The following is a 14,450-nucleotide window of genomic DNA, read 5'->3' on the forward strand; positions in this document are numbered from 1 at the left end:
TAAAAATTTTTGCTATTTCGTACAAAATGTCAGATGTCGTTTTTAAACCCGATACCTTATTTTTGTAGCCTAAAAGCAGATCTGCAGTAAATGTACTTATGAATAATAACAGTACTGTACACCTGAGTCAGTGATCCCAATTCAAAATATAATATATCTCTGCTGATATGGAAATAGATCTGTAAGTGTTAGTCAGCGTGTGTCAATGTGTACTTACATCCCCCTTTGTGTTGCGATTGGTTGTACCGGGGCGGGGCTACATGTAGTGCCACTGACCTTCCATGCCCATGTTCATGCCCATTCCACCCATTGGTCCTGAGAAACAGAGAGGGACAGAATTTTTTTTAAATGCAGATAAAGATGTAATATGTCTATGCAATCTACCTACAGTTATTGATGTCACGGTTGATTTAAAATGGACAACAAATGTTTATGCCTTTATTAAGTTATTGCAACCAAGTGGAAAATGTTTAACTGAAAGGGCAAACATTGAGTTAAATACCAAAGATGGTTCCTCTGTAAAACTAACTTGACTGACAACATAGCAGAGGAACATACTGGCTTAAATCTGGCAGAGCGAGGTGTGGTGAGGGGGGGGGGGGTTAAGTAGCCTGGCAGTTTATCCAAACCTGCTGACTTTGAGTGGAGGGTGAGATAGGGTTAGAGACTTGAGAGAATCCCAGAAAACAGGGGATAGAGGAGGAGGAGAGGAGCTTAAGGACAAACTCTGGGATTAGACCTGATGGCGTGAGAGAGAGGGACTGAGAGCGAGGGAGTGGGAGCCAAGGAAGGAGATGGTTGTGTAATGTGATTAACCACACCTGTTCTGGTTTGTGTGCTGAGGGAGGGGGGAAGGTAGCAGTGTTTGTGTACAGTATGTGTGTCTTGATCACTGTGTTTGAGGGTGCACATACTGCACGGCTTACATTTAAACCACCACGCAGCTACCATATACTACCATTAAGTATTTGTGTGTGAGGAAAGACTAGGAGCATGCCGGTAGAGTAAACCACAAACAGTCAGATACTGTGAAACACACTAACACCCAGAGATAATGTTGGAGACAAAATAAGAGAGATGAAAGAGATGAATCAGAGGAGATGTGAGTAAAAATATATGAGAAAAAGAGAAAGCAGGAGCAAGACTCAGGGAAGAGGGGAAAAAAGGAGGGCAAAGGCATGAAAATGAGTGAACGACAGCGAGGAAAGAAAGGAGAAAGATGGGAAGAGTGAGGGAAGAAAGAAAGGGACAGACACGCAGAGAAAGCCTTACCAGGTGGTCTGATTCCCATGTGCTGCTGGCCGTCCATGACGAAGCCCCCCATCGGCTGGCCATCTGGATTGTAGGGAGCTCCTTGACTTACTGTGGATGGAGGAGGAGACAGAGGGAGGGAGGGATAGAGGGATTGGAGGGAGGGGACGGAGTGGTCAATTAGTGCTTTTAATTAAGGCTCAGTGGCCGAAGCGGGATCATCTGTTGGCCGGTGCACGCACAGGGAGCCGCCGTTGTCTTTTAACGTCATTCTGCTGTGTGTCTGTCCAGCCGGCTCTCCACCGTAAGTCGCTGGTAGACTTTAATACGTCTAAATGCTTTAATAGGGATCGGCCTGAGAGAGTTCAACGCACACTATGGTAAGCGTACTGTAAGTCACACAAGGACTTTTGTTTTAAAATGAGATTTGAACCATCTGGAAGAGGTGACAACTGTTCTTTAAAGAATGACTGATAGTAAACCAATATAGCATGTTAGTATGACTGGAGTCCTTGTTTACATAAAACTATTTCTATTTTACCCCTTAACATACAGTTTTTCCACTCCCCCTCCCCCTTTGCTTCAAATCACCTTATTCCAGACTGTTTGACAGTATCATATGTGTATAGTATCAGCCAGTTTCAGCTCTTCATTTGAAGTCATTTAATGTTTAGACTGCGTGAAAAATTTAAATCCTGGTCTTGTTTTTATGGGAACACCATTCAATCAAATGGAAACACTCTAGATGTGATGTTCATCATTTTATACATGTTTCCCCAAAATTCAACCTGATATATTTGGTATTGTTGGAAACTCCGCTGTGGGTTTGAACAATGTTTGGCTGCACAGTATGAGTTTGTAATGACTGGCACACCAGCAGGTCAGTGAGGTTTAAAGGGTGAAAAATTTATGGTAGGAATTTTTCTCACCCAAAGAAGACACACAGCGTTTTGGAAAAATGTCTGAAATTTTAGGAATATATTAATTTCAGTCCAAAATACTGTCGCTGTATTGTAAAGGTCTTGAAATGTTTACATCTCAAACCGAACTCTGTGTTTTAAAATAAAAGAATTTTAAAATATTTGCTGCTTCTATCAATGTCTGATTGTACACATGATCAAAAAGAACAAAATCAACTCCAGGCTAAACGTCTGATCAGTTTTCCTTTTTGTCAACAATAAGTCATTCATGCTGAACGGCCTCAGAATCTGCTCCCACCTAAATGCTTTATCTAATAAATACTGCCTATAACTGAGCAGCTACGATAAGTGAAACCTGATAGGGTTCCTATTTTTTGCTCGCCTCCATTGTTCTCTCGTAGAAATCCACTTACCTTCGATTTAGGCTGTTTGGGGGTCAGTCAAGCAAAAGCAAGAACTCAGCCCCACTGAATGCCTTTGAACTTTACTGCGCCCCTAATGCCACCCTGACCTCTGACCCCTATTACAGGTAATAAAGTTTACGGCAGTCCAAACCAAGCCATGCACCAGGGGGACCGCTCACTCACTCACTCCCCTCGCTCCCTGAAACAGCCGCAAATGGGGACGAGTTGGGGGGGGGAGTTTAAAAGAGTGAGAGGGGGTGGGGGGGGGGGGCGGGTAAAAACAGGTCTGGAGCCAAAAAGCCAAACAACGGTCACCCAAAAAAAGAAACGGGTGTAGTTCTCTTTATGTTTTGGTTTGAGCCAGGGAGGAAGGGTTGAGTGTTTTTTTCCCTTTGCCTGGTTGGCAAAGGGGGGGAGGAAGGGGTTAAGAGCAAACTTTACTGAGAACACAGCTAGTTTTGTTTACAGGCTAAGAAAAATAAATCCACTCATCGTTAACTCATTTTCAGCCAAATTATTATATCTTAAAATTAATAAATAGTTTCTCACCCCAAGTAGTACATCAAAGTTGATTAATGGTTGCTGTTAATGTTGTAATGTTTTGGTCCTTAATTTTAGTGGTCAGTCACGACAGTGAAGGGGAAAGCCCCTGGAGGTTTTGGACATTCCAGGATGGGGGATCAGGCCTGTATTTACCAGCTGAGGGGCCTCCGGGTGCATGGAGCGTGGATGGCTTTCGCCTGCGTGACTTGAATACAGTAACTATAGGAGACTTGCCTGCACGGTTTGACTGGTCGATCATGGGCTGGACTATTCTCCTCCTCGCGTTAATGAACCTGAAGGAGAAGGAGGAGAAGGAGGAAGAGGATGGATGGAGCGAGAGAGGAGGAGGAGAAGGAGGTGGAGGAAACAGAAGGGGGACAAAGACATAGAAACACAGTCAGTGTATTTCTCAAAACAAGATTAGACAAAAATTGCTGACTAAGACCTTGAAAAGCTTGTCACACAGCACGAAACCAAATACATTGCCAAACCTGCTTCTTTCTCTTTGCTAACCATAATAGTGATATGGTGAAATTGTTTTCCCCTAAGCAACCCTGAACCCTGGTAAAGCCCCGGAGGAACCACGGCGAAAGTCACATCTTAACAACCTTAACAACCGAGGCAGTTGTCTTTCAAAATGCAGAACTCCATGACTTGTACAAACTTGCACTGCCTCAGTGTATACACAGTCACATCAGCCTGAACACTGGGGTCTTTGTGGGGCGAGGCTTAAACGGGATTTTCTCTCTGCCTGTTTGAAACATGTCGACCCATCTCACTTTGTTGGAGACGTTCCATCTCACGACGAGTCGAGTTTGCTGACTGTTTAACACACTTGGCTTTGAGCGCGCTTGTGTGGGAAGTGTTGCTGACAGTGACATGTCATGTTGCCACTGGTGAGACTCATTGTTTTGGGTGATACTATGTTAAGACAGGTGACCATGTGTTACTCTGTGACAGCAGGAGCTTTTTTTAGTGTGAGTGTGTGTGTGTGGGGGTGTTTTCACAGGAGCAGGGATTGGTAAATATAGTCTTGGACCAACCCCTTTACCCCATGACCTCCAATAAAAGCACACGGTGGGACCATTTATTGTGCACACTCACACACACCTTTACTCATATTTAAATCACACATTCTCAATTGCACACACAGTCTTTCTCTCTCTCTACTACTTTCATTCACGCACATTCACGCTCTTGCACACACTCACATAAGCAATGCTCTGGCCTTGCTCAGCCTAACCCCTTGTGAAGTGACCCTTTGACCTGTAATGACCCGAAGGAGAGAGGGCTCTTGGGGCTTCTGACTTGATTTATGTGTTCCTGCTGTTGCCCCACCGGACACTTCTATTTCATCACTAAAAGGGGAGCATTAGCTAAACTTAAAGGAAACAATAGTGCCATGTTTGAAGCTGAGAAAAGAAGCATTTAAGGCCTCGAGGAAAGGAGGGAAGGCGGAACAGTGGAGGGAGAGAGGTGAAAAACAAAAGGACACTTGCCTGTGCATCTGTTTGACCCCTAATTAGTGAATAAAACCCTCTTGTTTTATATATCTTTAATATTCCTTCTCTAACTGCTTTATAGTGCTCTTCCTATCTATCTCGATTCACCCTCTAAAGACAGAGCTGCAGGGAAATGATGATACAGAAAGTAGCAGATAGATAGCAATAGAAAAGGAGATTTGGAGCCTAATTATTTCTCTGTATTGTTTTTGTATAAATGCTCTTCTATATCTTGTAAGCTGCTTTAGAAAAAGTGTAAATTTTTGACAAGGGTGTAAGTAGAGCCTTCTGTTAGGTGAAACGATCTGAGAAAAAGAAAGACAGTGAGCGATGGGAATCTCGTCAGTCTTTGAGCTTGAGGCTTTCGCAATTTTGTTCACTATTTGTTACAATAAAGTATGGTGAATTGGAATTTGGGGGGAGAGAGAAACAGAAAGAGCAAGGGAGGAATGCAAGAATGCACTGACATGGCAGAGCACCATCAAATGAGGGAACGTCTGGATTTTTATCACCGACACCCCCTCCCTCCCTTCCTCCCTCGCTACCCTGTTTTGCTGGGGGAGATATGAGAGGAGGAGCGAGGGGAGAGAGGGCAAGGAGTGTTGAGGAGGCCTGAGCATTCCTTTAACTCCTCTCCTCTTCTCTCCAGGCCCTTTACAGAAGGTCAACTTCAGGCCAGCGCTGGCTAACAGTTGACCTCTGCTTCTCTTCACCTCCTTCCCTTCATCTCTTTCATTAATGTCTCCTTGCAACTGCTCTTCCTCTCTCTCGCTTCTCTTTCCCTCCTCTTTATTTCTGTCCTGCCAAACTTTGAACCTTTGTCCTCCCTCAAAAATATACTGATGCAACAAAGGAGGTTGTTTTGGCAATAGGTGTTCACTTCTTAGAAAGTTAGGCATTTGTTCCTGGTACAATGAGGCTCAGGGAGGAATGTAATGGACTTGTAACTTGTTGTGACCTTGAGAAATTAGGCACCGGTGCTTTTAAGGACTTAAAAGACTGTGTATCAATGATCCTATTATCACTGCTACTGTTACTACCATTACTACTCCTACAAAGAAAAATACACTCCACTAACTAAACTCTACAAATGCTGTTGATAGTAATAGCTGGATTTTGCTTGTGATTCTGCCTCTCATACCTCCCTCTCTGTCCCGTACTGTATCTGTTTCCTTCTCCTGTCTGCTCCCTCCTTATCATTCCTTCCCTGTATGGTGGAAACTGGCGTTCCACCTCCCAGCAACGAACCCACACTCTAACCCACTGACCCCCTCCTCCTCGCAAAAACTCTCGCCAGTTTCCTGTCCCCGTCGTCCCCATATCTGAGGCCAGATGCACCATGGGGGCTGGAACAAAGGATAAAATGCCTCTCATAATAGCAGCCAGGGGAACAGAGCGATGGAGAGCGGGAGAATGGGAGGGAAGGAGGAGTGAGAGAGTGGGAAAAAAAAAAAAGGCAAGGGGCTCTGGTCTGCAAACCAGACACTCTTGCTGTGACCGTTAATAAGCTGACAGTGAGAAAGACTGTGAGAGAGGGAGAGGTAGGGGTGAGGGACAGAAAAAACGAGGGGAATCGAGGAAGAGAAAATAAAAAAGGGAGGAGAGTCAGATAAAGAGTCAATAAAGAGTGATGGAGAGACAGAAAGGAAAGGCAGAAAGGGAGAGAAGAGAAAAGCAGAGCTCCTCTATTAGGGGGAGTAAGGCTTCACCTTTGCACGACCCCTGGGTGCTATAGGGCCAGTGTTTATGGCCTGTTCATTCCCCTGCCTCCCATCACAACACAATGAGCTGCACTATTCAGCTCCACTCAGTGCAACAATAGCTGGGCTATTTTGGCGTGACACACCACTGGTGGTACGCCTAAAGTTGGTCAAAAACACTAAAAGACAAGAAGGAGGAAGAAATGTGACTCAAAATAAAATTTCGCTTTGTGTAGGTCAGGGAGTCCAACATGGAGCGAACACTGCCGAGGGTACAAGTTTGATTCCCAACGGGGCACACGTGCTTGACATATGCATGCGTCCATGGTACAGTGGATCGAAAAACATGTCTGCCATATGTTATGCCAGAACTGAAGACTCTTAAAAGTCATATAAGGGGACTGGGTGAATTTTATTCTTTGTTGATTTGCCTCCAATCTATTTCTCTCTCAGAGATTGCTAATGTCTGGATTAATCCTCCCGCCCCTCTCCCTCCTTCTCTGGGAAGACTGGAACTGATTGCGACGGCGTCTGCCAAGCCCTTGCTAATGTCCTATTCTCATTACACCAGAGATTCACACACACACATACAAAGACACACGGAGCTGAGGCAGCCGCACACAGGTGTACACGAAGCACACGTGAAATGCCCAATTAAAAGCAAGAAATTGTCTTTTTCATCAGCTGCCTTTGTTGCGTGACCAATTAGGGGATAATTTAATAACTAGCGGTGGAAAGATGCAGATTGGATATACAAAAGGTTACTCTCCGAGCTCGTTGATTTAAATTCATGTGGAGTTCTCAATTTCTGTGCCACACATACTCACACATACACACACATCTCCTGAACCTACTACCAATATTATATTAGTAATATGAGATACACAAATGTACACATACACACACACATACACATACGTCCTCTGCACTCACTACCAATATTACATTAGTAATCTGAGAGAACAGGCACACACATGAACAGGCCTGCGCACACCTCACATTTATACACAGCTGGATATTCCAGCATCGCACACACACACACACACACACACACACACATCAGGACCCGGCGGTGTATTTCAGTGCACGCCGACAGAGGTTTACATGCATATTCAAATCTAAGAGCCGCTTAAAATAACTGTGTAACCACACACTCCTCCTGGCTGCCAATCAATGTGATTTAAAAGCACTAAAAAGAAAGCGAGCTCTGACGGGTAGAATCATGCAGCTTATCATCAGGTTGTCACTGCGCGGCTAGCATCGATTGTCTGCTGCTCAACCACAATTAACGCCTAGCCCATATATCCTTCCTTCTCACTGGTTGAACACACACTCACACACACACACACACACACACACACACACACACACACACACACATTCATGCAAACCTTTTCTGTTATTTTATCAGCACTTATTCCCTTTGTTTTTTTGTCTTTTTAACAAATCCTTTTAACAAATCCCATTTCAATAAAAGTGAAAAAAAAAACAAAAACTACACTTGGTTTGCACTTTGCACACCCACACAAATACAAGTTACCAGTCATAAATCTCAAGATAAGCAATCATGGAGCGAACACACACTATTCCCACTATCTCCATTTTTATGTCACACCTTGTGTCCCTGCAGAACTTTATTATCTCCATCCTGTGTCCCAGGACATCTCCATCTTCTTAAGTAATTAGTTATTTTATTATGGAGCTCACATATTCTCTTATGTGCAGCAGGAGGTGGCGGTGCATTAGTGCACATGTACATGCATATATTTGTGTATATGTATGCGAGCGTGCTGTATGTGGGTGTGCGAGGGAATTACGGTTATGAGTTTCTCCTCTTGTTCTCCTGAGTTGACGAGTTAACTCATAAATCGCGTCCTTCTGTTTTCCCCACATCCCTCCTGCTCCCTTTTTTTTTTTTCATCCTCCTTGGTGTTGCTCCCAGGTCAGATACTTGGATTAGATACTTCAGATTAGTTTAAATAAACTAACGCAGCTGCTTGCAGGGACTCCATTTGCAACAGACGCACACAAATCCACAAACAGTTGAGAGATGGGGCAGGCACTCAAACTGACCACAAAGCAAATGCAAACACATACTTCACATTTAAACTGTATGAAGCAAAATGCTGAGCGTCAGTAGTTTTCCTATTGGCGTACGTTATACTGAAGTTCAGTTCGACTTTTCAACAATGATTGCATGATTTGTATTTTAGCCAATGTTACAGGAACGTTTCAGAAACAATTCAAACATTGAACAATAAATTAACACGCACTGTTCTTCCCAATGACTTAATCTTGCAACCTCTTCAAATCCTTGTGACTACTTGTGAACCCTCATCTTAGGTTATTGCCATACTGTTACCTTAGGTAACAGTACCTTAGGTAACAGTATGGCAATGAAAATTAGAAAAAAAAGACAGAAAAAACTGAATTATATCTAAGAGAAATACACATATGTTTCTCTTTCTTATTACTTTCATCAACTTGTGACTCACCCTCACCTTGGTCCAGGTTGGGAACCACCGATTTTCAGGGATTTTAAGCTTTGAACTTCAGATTGTGCAAAGAAGGCTGCAACTAAGGCGTATCTAATATTGTGCAAAGAGGCTCTATTGTCCCTCATTTGTCTGTGCAGCTTTCAACACGTAAAAACACCTACATGCATATACACAGTTAACCTCCAGCAACATGCGCTCACTTGTCAGCATGTAGCATCACTCTCGCTGTTTTCCCTAAAGCTGCTCAGACCAATCAAACAACTACAAATGGCTACATGTCACCGCTCAGTAACACTCCACATAAATAGACACCCCGTTCAGTACCATGATCCAAGCTTCTCCTACAGAAAAGCAGGCTATGTGCATTGTGGTGGGGACGGTTAACTGTGGCACTGTGACAGACATAAACACACATAGACACATATGAACAATATGCAACACACACACACACATATATATTTGACAAGTGAGGTTGAAGTGAGGTCATGTAAGAGTCACGTGACCAAGTCTGAGTGCTGTTGGGCAGCAGCTAGGTTGTTATTAGACAGCAGGCCTGTGTTTTGAGTCAGCAATACATCTAAGTCTTTATTGGCAAGCGAACGGTTCCTGAACCATCTCCAAATGCATGCATAGCTATGCAAAGACACACCCACTGACACACATCCACACTGGGTACATGCAGGGCCGCTGATCCAGCTCCTAATAACATGAGGTGGATTAGTTGGATCCAGTGCCTCATATGGAGGGAAACATAAGAAAACAGTGTGAAATTTAAAAGGAGCTTTAGACTGAGAGCAGCCATGGGGTCACTTAATCCCCATTACTGCACACACATAAAACACACACACACTCCCTGTTGCTCCACTACGCAAGAGCCCAGTGTCCATTAAGAGAGCCATGAATCTACCACTAAAGCTGGTTTTACAGAGTGGAGTGACAGGCTGGGTAACCACGCACACACTCGCACGTACACACACAAACTAGAGCAAGAGAGTGCAGAGGAGCTCAGTGTGTATGTGTTTTTTGGTGTATATATATGTGTCCATGACAACCAGGTGCCTCTCAGAGTTACAGAAATGAAATGTTGGCCATTTGAAAACCATACATGAACTCATTGGCTCTGACTAGGCTGGCTTTGCAACATTCACAGACTTCTAAATAGGACTTGCCAAAAGGCAAAATATAAACAGAGGGTGGGAGAGAGGGAGGCGAGAAAGGGGGGGGTGAGAAACAGACAGAAAAATGAGTTGAGAAAACAAGAGACAGAGATGAAGAAGAATTAAAAAAAAAAAAATAAAGACACAGAATAAGACATCAGAAGGGAGTGTGTAGCTGTCACATGTGACTTCTGTTACTCTCTTTATCTTTGTTCCTGCTTCCCTTCACACACATTCAGAGAGTCTTGGACTCCGTTTGCCAGTCATCCATCAATGCCAGAGGGAGGGTATGGCTTGAAGCCTGGCTTTACCCAGTAACAACATGGCTGTCCTTTGCTGCCCACTCCACAAACACAGCATTGGACAGAGACTGTGTCCTTTAGCCTTTGGGTTTGGATCGAAATGTATGTGCGCCTGTGTGACTGTGTGTACAACTGAGTGACTCTGTGCTGCTCCGTGTGTGTGTGTGTGTGTGTGTGTGCACGTATAGAAACTCTGTCAGTAGTAGCAGCCTTGTGTGCGTTTCTGCATTCACTGTGCACATCTGTTTAGGTTTTGGTTGCTGTTGTTTTGTTTTTTTGCATATGTATTTGCATGTAAATACATACAGTGTGTGTTTCTGTCCAGCATGTTCACAAATAGAAACAGAAATGTAGCCACTAAAAAGTAAAAAATCTCAGTTTACACACACACACACACACACACACACACACATAGATGACCACAATGTCACACGGAGCCATTATTGCTGACAGGGCTTGCAGTGCGGACTGTGGCAAACACACAGTGGTTGACCTAAATCCCCCCATACTGCCCGTGTCATATCCTGTCTCTGTGCGTGTCACTTCCCCCCGCTGGCTCACAGCAGCCATCACTATGGGGTTCCCTCAGAATGCCCAGAAACTAGCAAAGGCAGTTTTAGGCAGTCGACACTTAAGAGTCAGCAAACGCCAAGAAGAGGAAGAGAGGAAAAGAGGATAATACCTATATTTAAAAGGTGGAATTTTTGTTTTCCATAGATTTACATGCTTACATTAAAATATTAGCTTGTTCTACTCAAAGATTAGTATATCAATATATATATCAGATTCACTAAGACTTTTAAAAATAATGGATAAATCTTTAGGATTGGATTCTCAGTGGCAGCTAACAGTCACCACATGTGCATCAGTGCCAGCAGAAACAGTCTGTTAGCCTCATCATTTTATGCTTTCTACAAATCCTTGACATAGAACCATCACTTATGTTAATTGCATGAAATCAATGTCAGTTGTCTGCCTATTAATTGTGGGAGTAGGTGTCCTATTTTTTCCTAGATATTTAATTTTGGCACAAAACACTTGCTCCATATCCCTGCTGATTCACCTCTCAACAGCGTTTGATCAACACAAGAAAACATCAGCGTGAGAACAACAACTGACTGATGGCGGCGAGGGCGACAGCGGCCATGTGTGCTTCAACACAGACCCTGGCATTCACGTTCTGCCGCCTTTCATGTTTTGGACCCCCCCCCCCCCCCCCTCACCCTTCTCCTACTACAAAAGGAGGTTGAAAAGCAAGGGAGAGGAGCGGGGCAAAAAGAAGAGGGAATAAAAAAGACAGAGAGAGAGAGAGAGAGAGAGAGAGAGAGAGAGAGAGAGGCGAGTGAAGAGAAATGCAGGTTTGGCCTCGGGCGGCGTGCTGTGATGTAAGAGAAACAGAGAGAGTAAGATGGAGGGAGGGGGAGGAGTGGTGGTGTTCAGTTCACAGTGTCTTTGCACATGGACACCTATATGTGTATAAGCATACGCACGCACACACGGCTACACGTATTTCTGTTGACATAATACAGTAAAGACGGAGTCGTGTCTGCACAAGCTAGAGATTCCTGTAAAAGGCTATTGGTAGCAACACACTTCAAACTGGGAGAAGAAAATATTGTTTTTGAAATGATTCTCACATTTTAACTCAGTGTTGAAATCTGAGGGTGAGGTCATAACTAGTGTGAAGTGTGAGTTCATGTTTGTGTGTGTGTGAATGCGTGTTTCTGTGTGTGTGTGTGTGTGTGTGTGTGTGTGTGTGTGGTATTTGCTGTAATGTCAGGGAGTTTCAGGCTGAAGCAACTTGACAGAGCTGCAGTGTATGAACCAAGCTTCAGGGCACAGTCTGAAACTGGGCCTGCTAATTCCAAAACACACACACACACACACACACACACACACACCTCAGATGTCTTTCTGTGAACAAGTTCCAGCATCTCTCTCTCTCTGTCTCTCCAGCCTGTCAACATACTGAACCATGCAACTCATCTCACTTAACCTGTTTGTCTTTCTCTCATATTATTTAAAGTCTGGTTTATTACAACTTGAGTCCTATTTTTATAGTTTCATAGTCATTTCTGTTGTTCGTAATAGGATTGTACTCTGCAGTTTTGTCAGACTCCAATCAGGAAATTAGATAAACAAGCCACTAGTTTAACCAAATTATCTGAAAACTTCTTTAACTGGCAGTAAAACCAAAACCGAGTGCACACAAGATGTCGGTAATGATTCGTTGCACAGAGAAACTACACATACACAACTATGACAAGTACGGTCAAAGTTGAACCAGGGTTTGGGTCAGTAAACTGTAAGGACAGTCTGGGTAATGACTTTACGGTTTGCTTTTGTTTCCTCTTTTAAAGAAGTTTGTCTAACCAGGGGGTTTGTTTCAAACCTCTTTGGACAACCCAAATAAAGAACTATCCCACAATTTTGATTCTGTTTGCTTCATTAGCATGTTCATTGCATGTGCAAATTTGTCAAACTGTCTATACACAATTGCAATTAACTTAAAAGGAAACCAACAGTCGGTATATTCTTCTTCTCGATCCGTGTTGTTTTTTCTCTCACCCCCTCGCCAGTCTCTCTTTCCTCCCCCTCTCACTTGCTCTCCGTCCCCTTCCCCTCACCTCTTCCTCTCCTCTGCTCTCCCTCTGCTCGTCCTTTCAGAAACCCGATAAGCGGTGTATGTACGTGCCACGCTGCTCCTTCCTAAGTAGCCTCCACCTCCGTCCACTCTTCCCTCTTAAATACTACCCCTCTCTCTCTCTCTCTCTCTCTCTCCTTCTCTCTCCCTCGCTCTCTCCCTGTCTATGCTTTTAAGACGTTCGTAAAAGGAGGTCTTATTGACAAAACAATCGCTCGGCAGGGCTTAAACACTGCCTTTAAAGGGGCATTATTAAATTGCAGGCAGGAAGGGGAGGGGCAGCCAACAAGGGAAACCTGATGACCTCGCCATCGATTTTTACATCACCGGAGCGTTAGGAGAACTTAGCAGAGATACTGACTATAATCAGAGAAGGAGAAAGGAGAGAGAGAAAGAAAGACATTTTATATATTACACTTTGAGCCTTCGGCTTCTGCTCGTGTTCAGAGTGGTTTACAACGTGTGAGGAGGCAGAGAGTTGTATTGCTCAAGGACACTTTCAACATTGATAGACCTAAATCTGGAACAACCTGATCTGATGACCTCTTCACTTCCTTCTTTACTGACCTATATTTTTATTTTACACGCAATGTGGAATGTTCAATTACGGTTTTGCCTCTCATCTACAAATAGCAGTAAGACTGGTTTGATCTGCTTCAAGCTGCTTGAAACTGCTTCTATTACAGCCGATGTGTGACAATATCCCGGTTGGATGAAATAAAATTAAAATGTTCTAAAATGTCACTGATTTTGCAAAAATAAAGCCAAGTTTATCCCTCATAAACTCTCTGAGGTCCAGAGTTTCACTTGTTTCTGAGCTGGACGTACAGTATTAGTGGTTTGGTTTGCATTGCAACAAACAAATTGTGTTTTTGTTGTTGTTTTTGGACAGCAAACCATAATGAGGTGTTAACAGTTAAAAAAACCACATGTCTCATGACCACTTGGTGTCTTCAAAATGTGATCAGTAAAATAGTCTTTTTCTCTGTGTATTTAATTTATGACTTTGGATTTGACATTTTACATTTGTATCCCAGTATGTTTAATGAAAATGAATCCATCAAGATATCTTTGGCATGTACACTATGTTGTATGTGTAACAGCAGATATTATGGCATGTCGAAGCAGGAAAAGCACAGGTGCCATTGATTACATTAACAAGGGGGCTGAATCCCATTTAGTTTTTTCCACATTCATGACCCTGGTGATGATTCAGCTTCCTTGGACGCCTGAATGGAACTGGACCATCTTTAACGTGATCAGTTCCACCTGTGCTTTTCCTGCTATAACCAGTGAAAATGTGTGCTGTTAAAAAGATCTATTGTGTGCCTATCATTAAAAACCATTGTCGGACATTTAATTGCGTGTTTGTTAGTGTCATGTCGTGACTTATCTGTGTGTGCCTGCTGTATAGGTGTCGTACACTGTGTGTAAATACTCTTGTCTAGGAAGTGTGACTTTGCATAATGTGTGTGTACAGTATATACTGTTTAGGCTACTATGTAGGGATGTGTCGTATTTGCATTTGG

General features: G+C 43.4%; 1 protein-coding gene across 11 annotated transcripts in view; it reads right to left on the reverse strand.

The window, feature by feature from the left end:
• The window catches only part of LOC122997539 (homeobox protein Meis1), a 165,933-nt gene that overhangs the window by 7,240 nt on the left and 144,243 nt on the right, over positions 1–14,450 (reverse strand). For all 11 annotated transcript variants that reach the window (XM_044373743.1, XM_044373742.1, XM_044373744.1 and 8 more), the window contains 3 exons: positions 3,353–3,411; positions 1,273–1,362; positions 218–315 (listed from right to left, as the gene is read on the reverse strand). In XM_044373743.1, the coding sequence (XP_044229678.1) occupies positions 257–315; positions 1,273–1,362; positions 3,353–3,411 (208 nt within the window). In that variant the 3' untranslated portion in view covers positions 218–256. The remainder of the gene's footprint in view (positions 1–217; positions 316–1,272; positions 1,363–3,352; positions 3,412–14,450) is intronic.

Source organism: Thunnus albacares, chromosome 14 (assembly GCF_914725855.1).
Source record: "Thunnus albacares chromosome 14, fThuAlb1.1, whole genome shotgun sequence".
NCBI lineage: Eukaryota > Metazoa > Chordata > Actinopteri > Scombriformes > Scombridae > Thunnus > Thunnus albacares.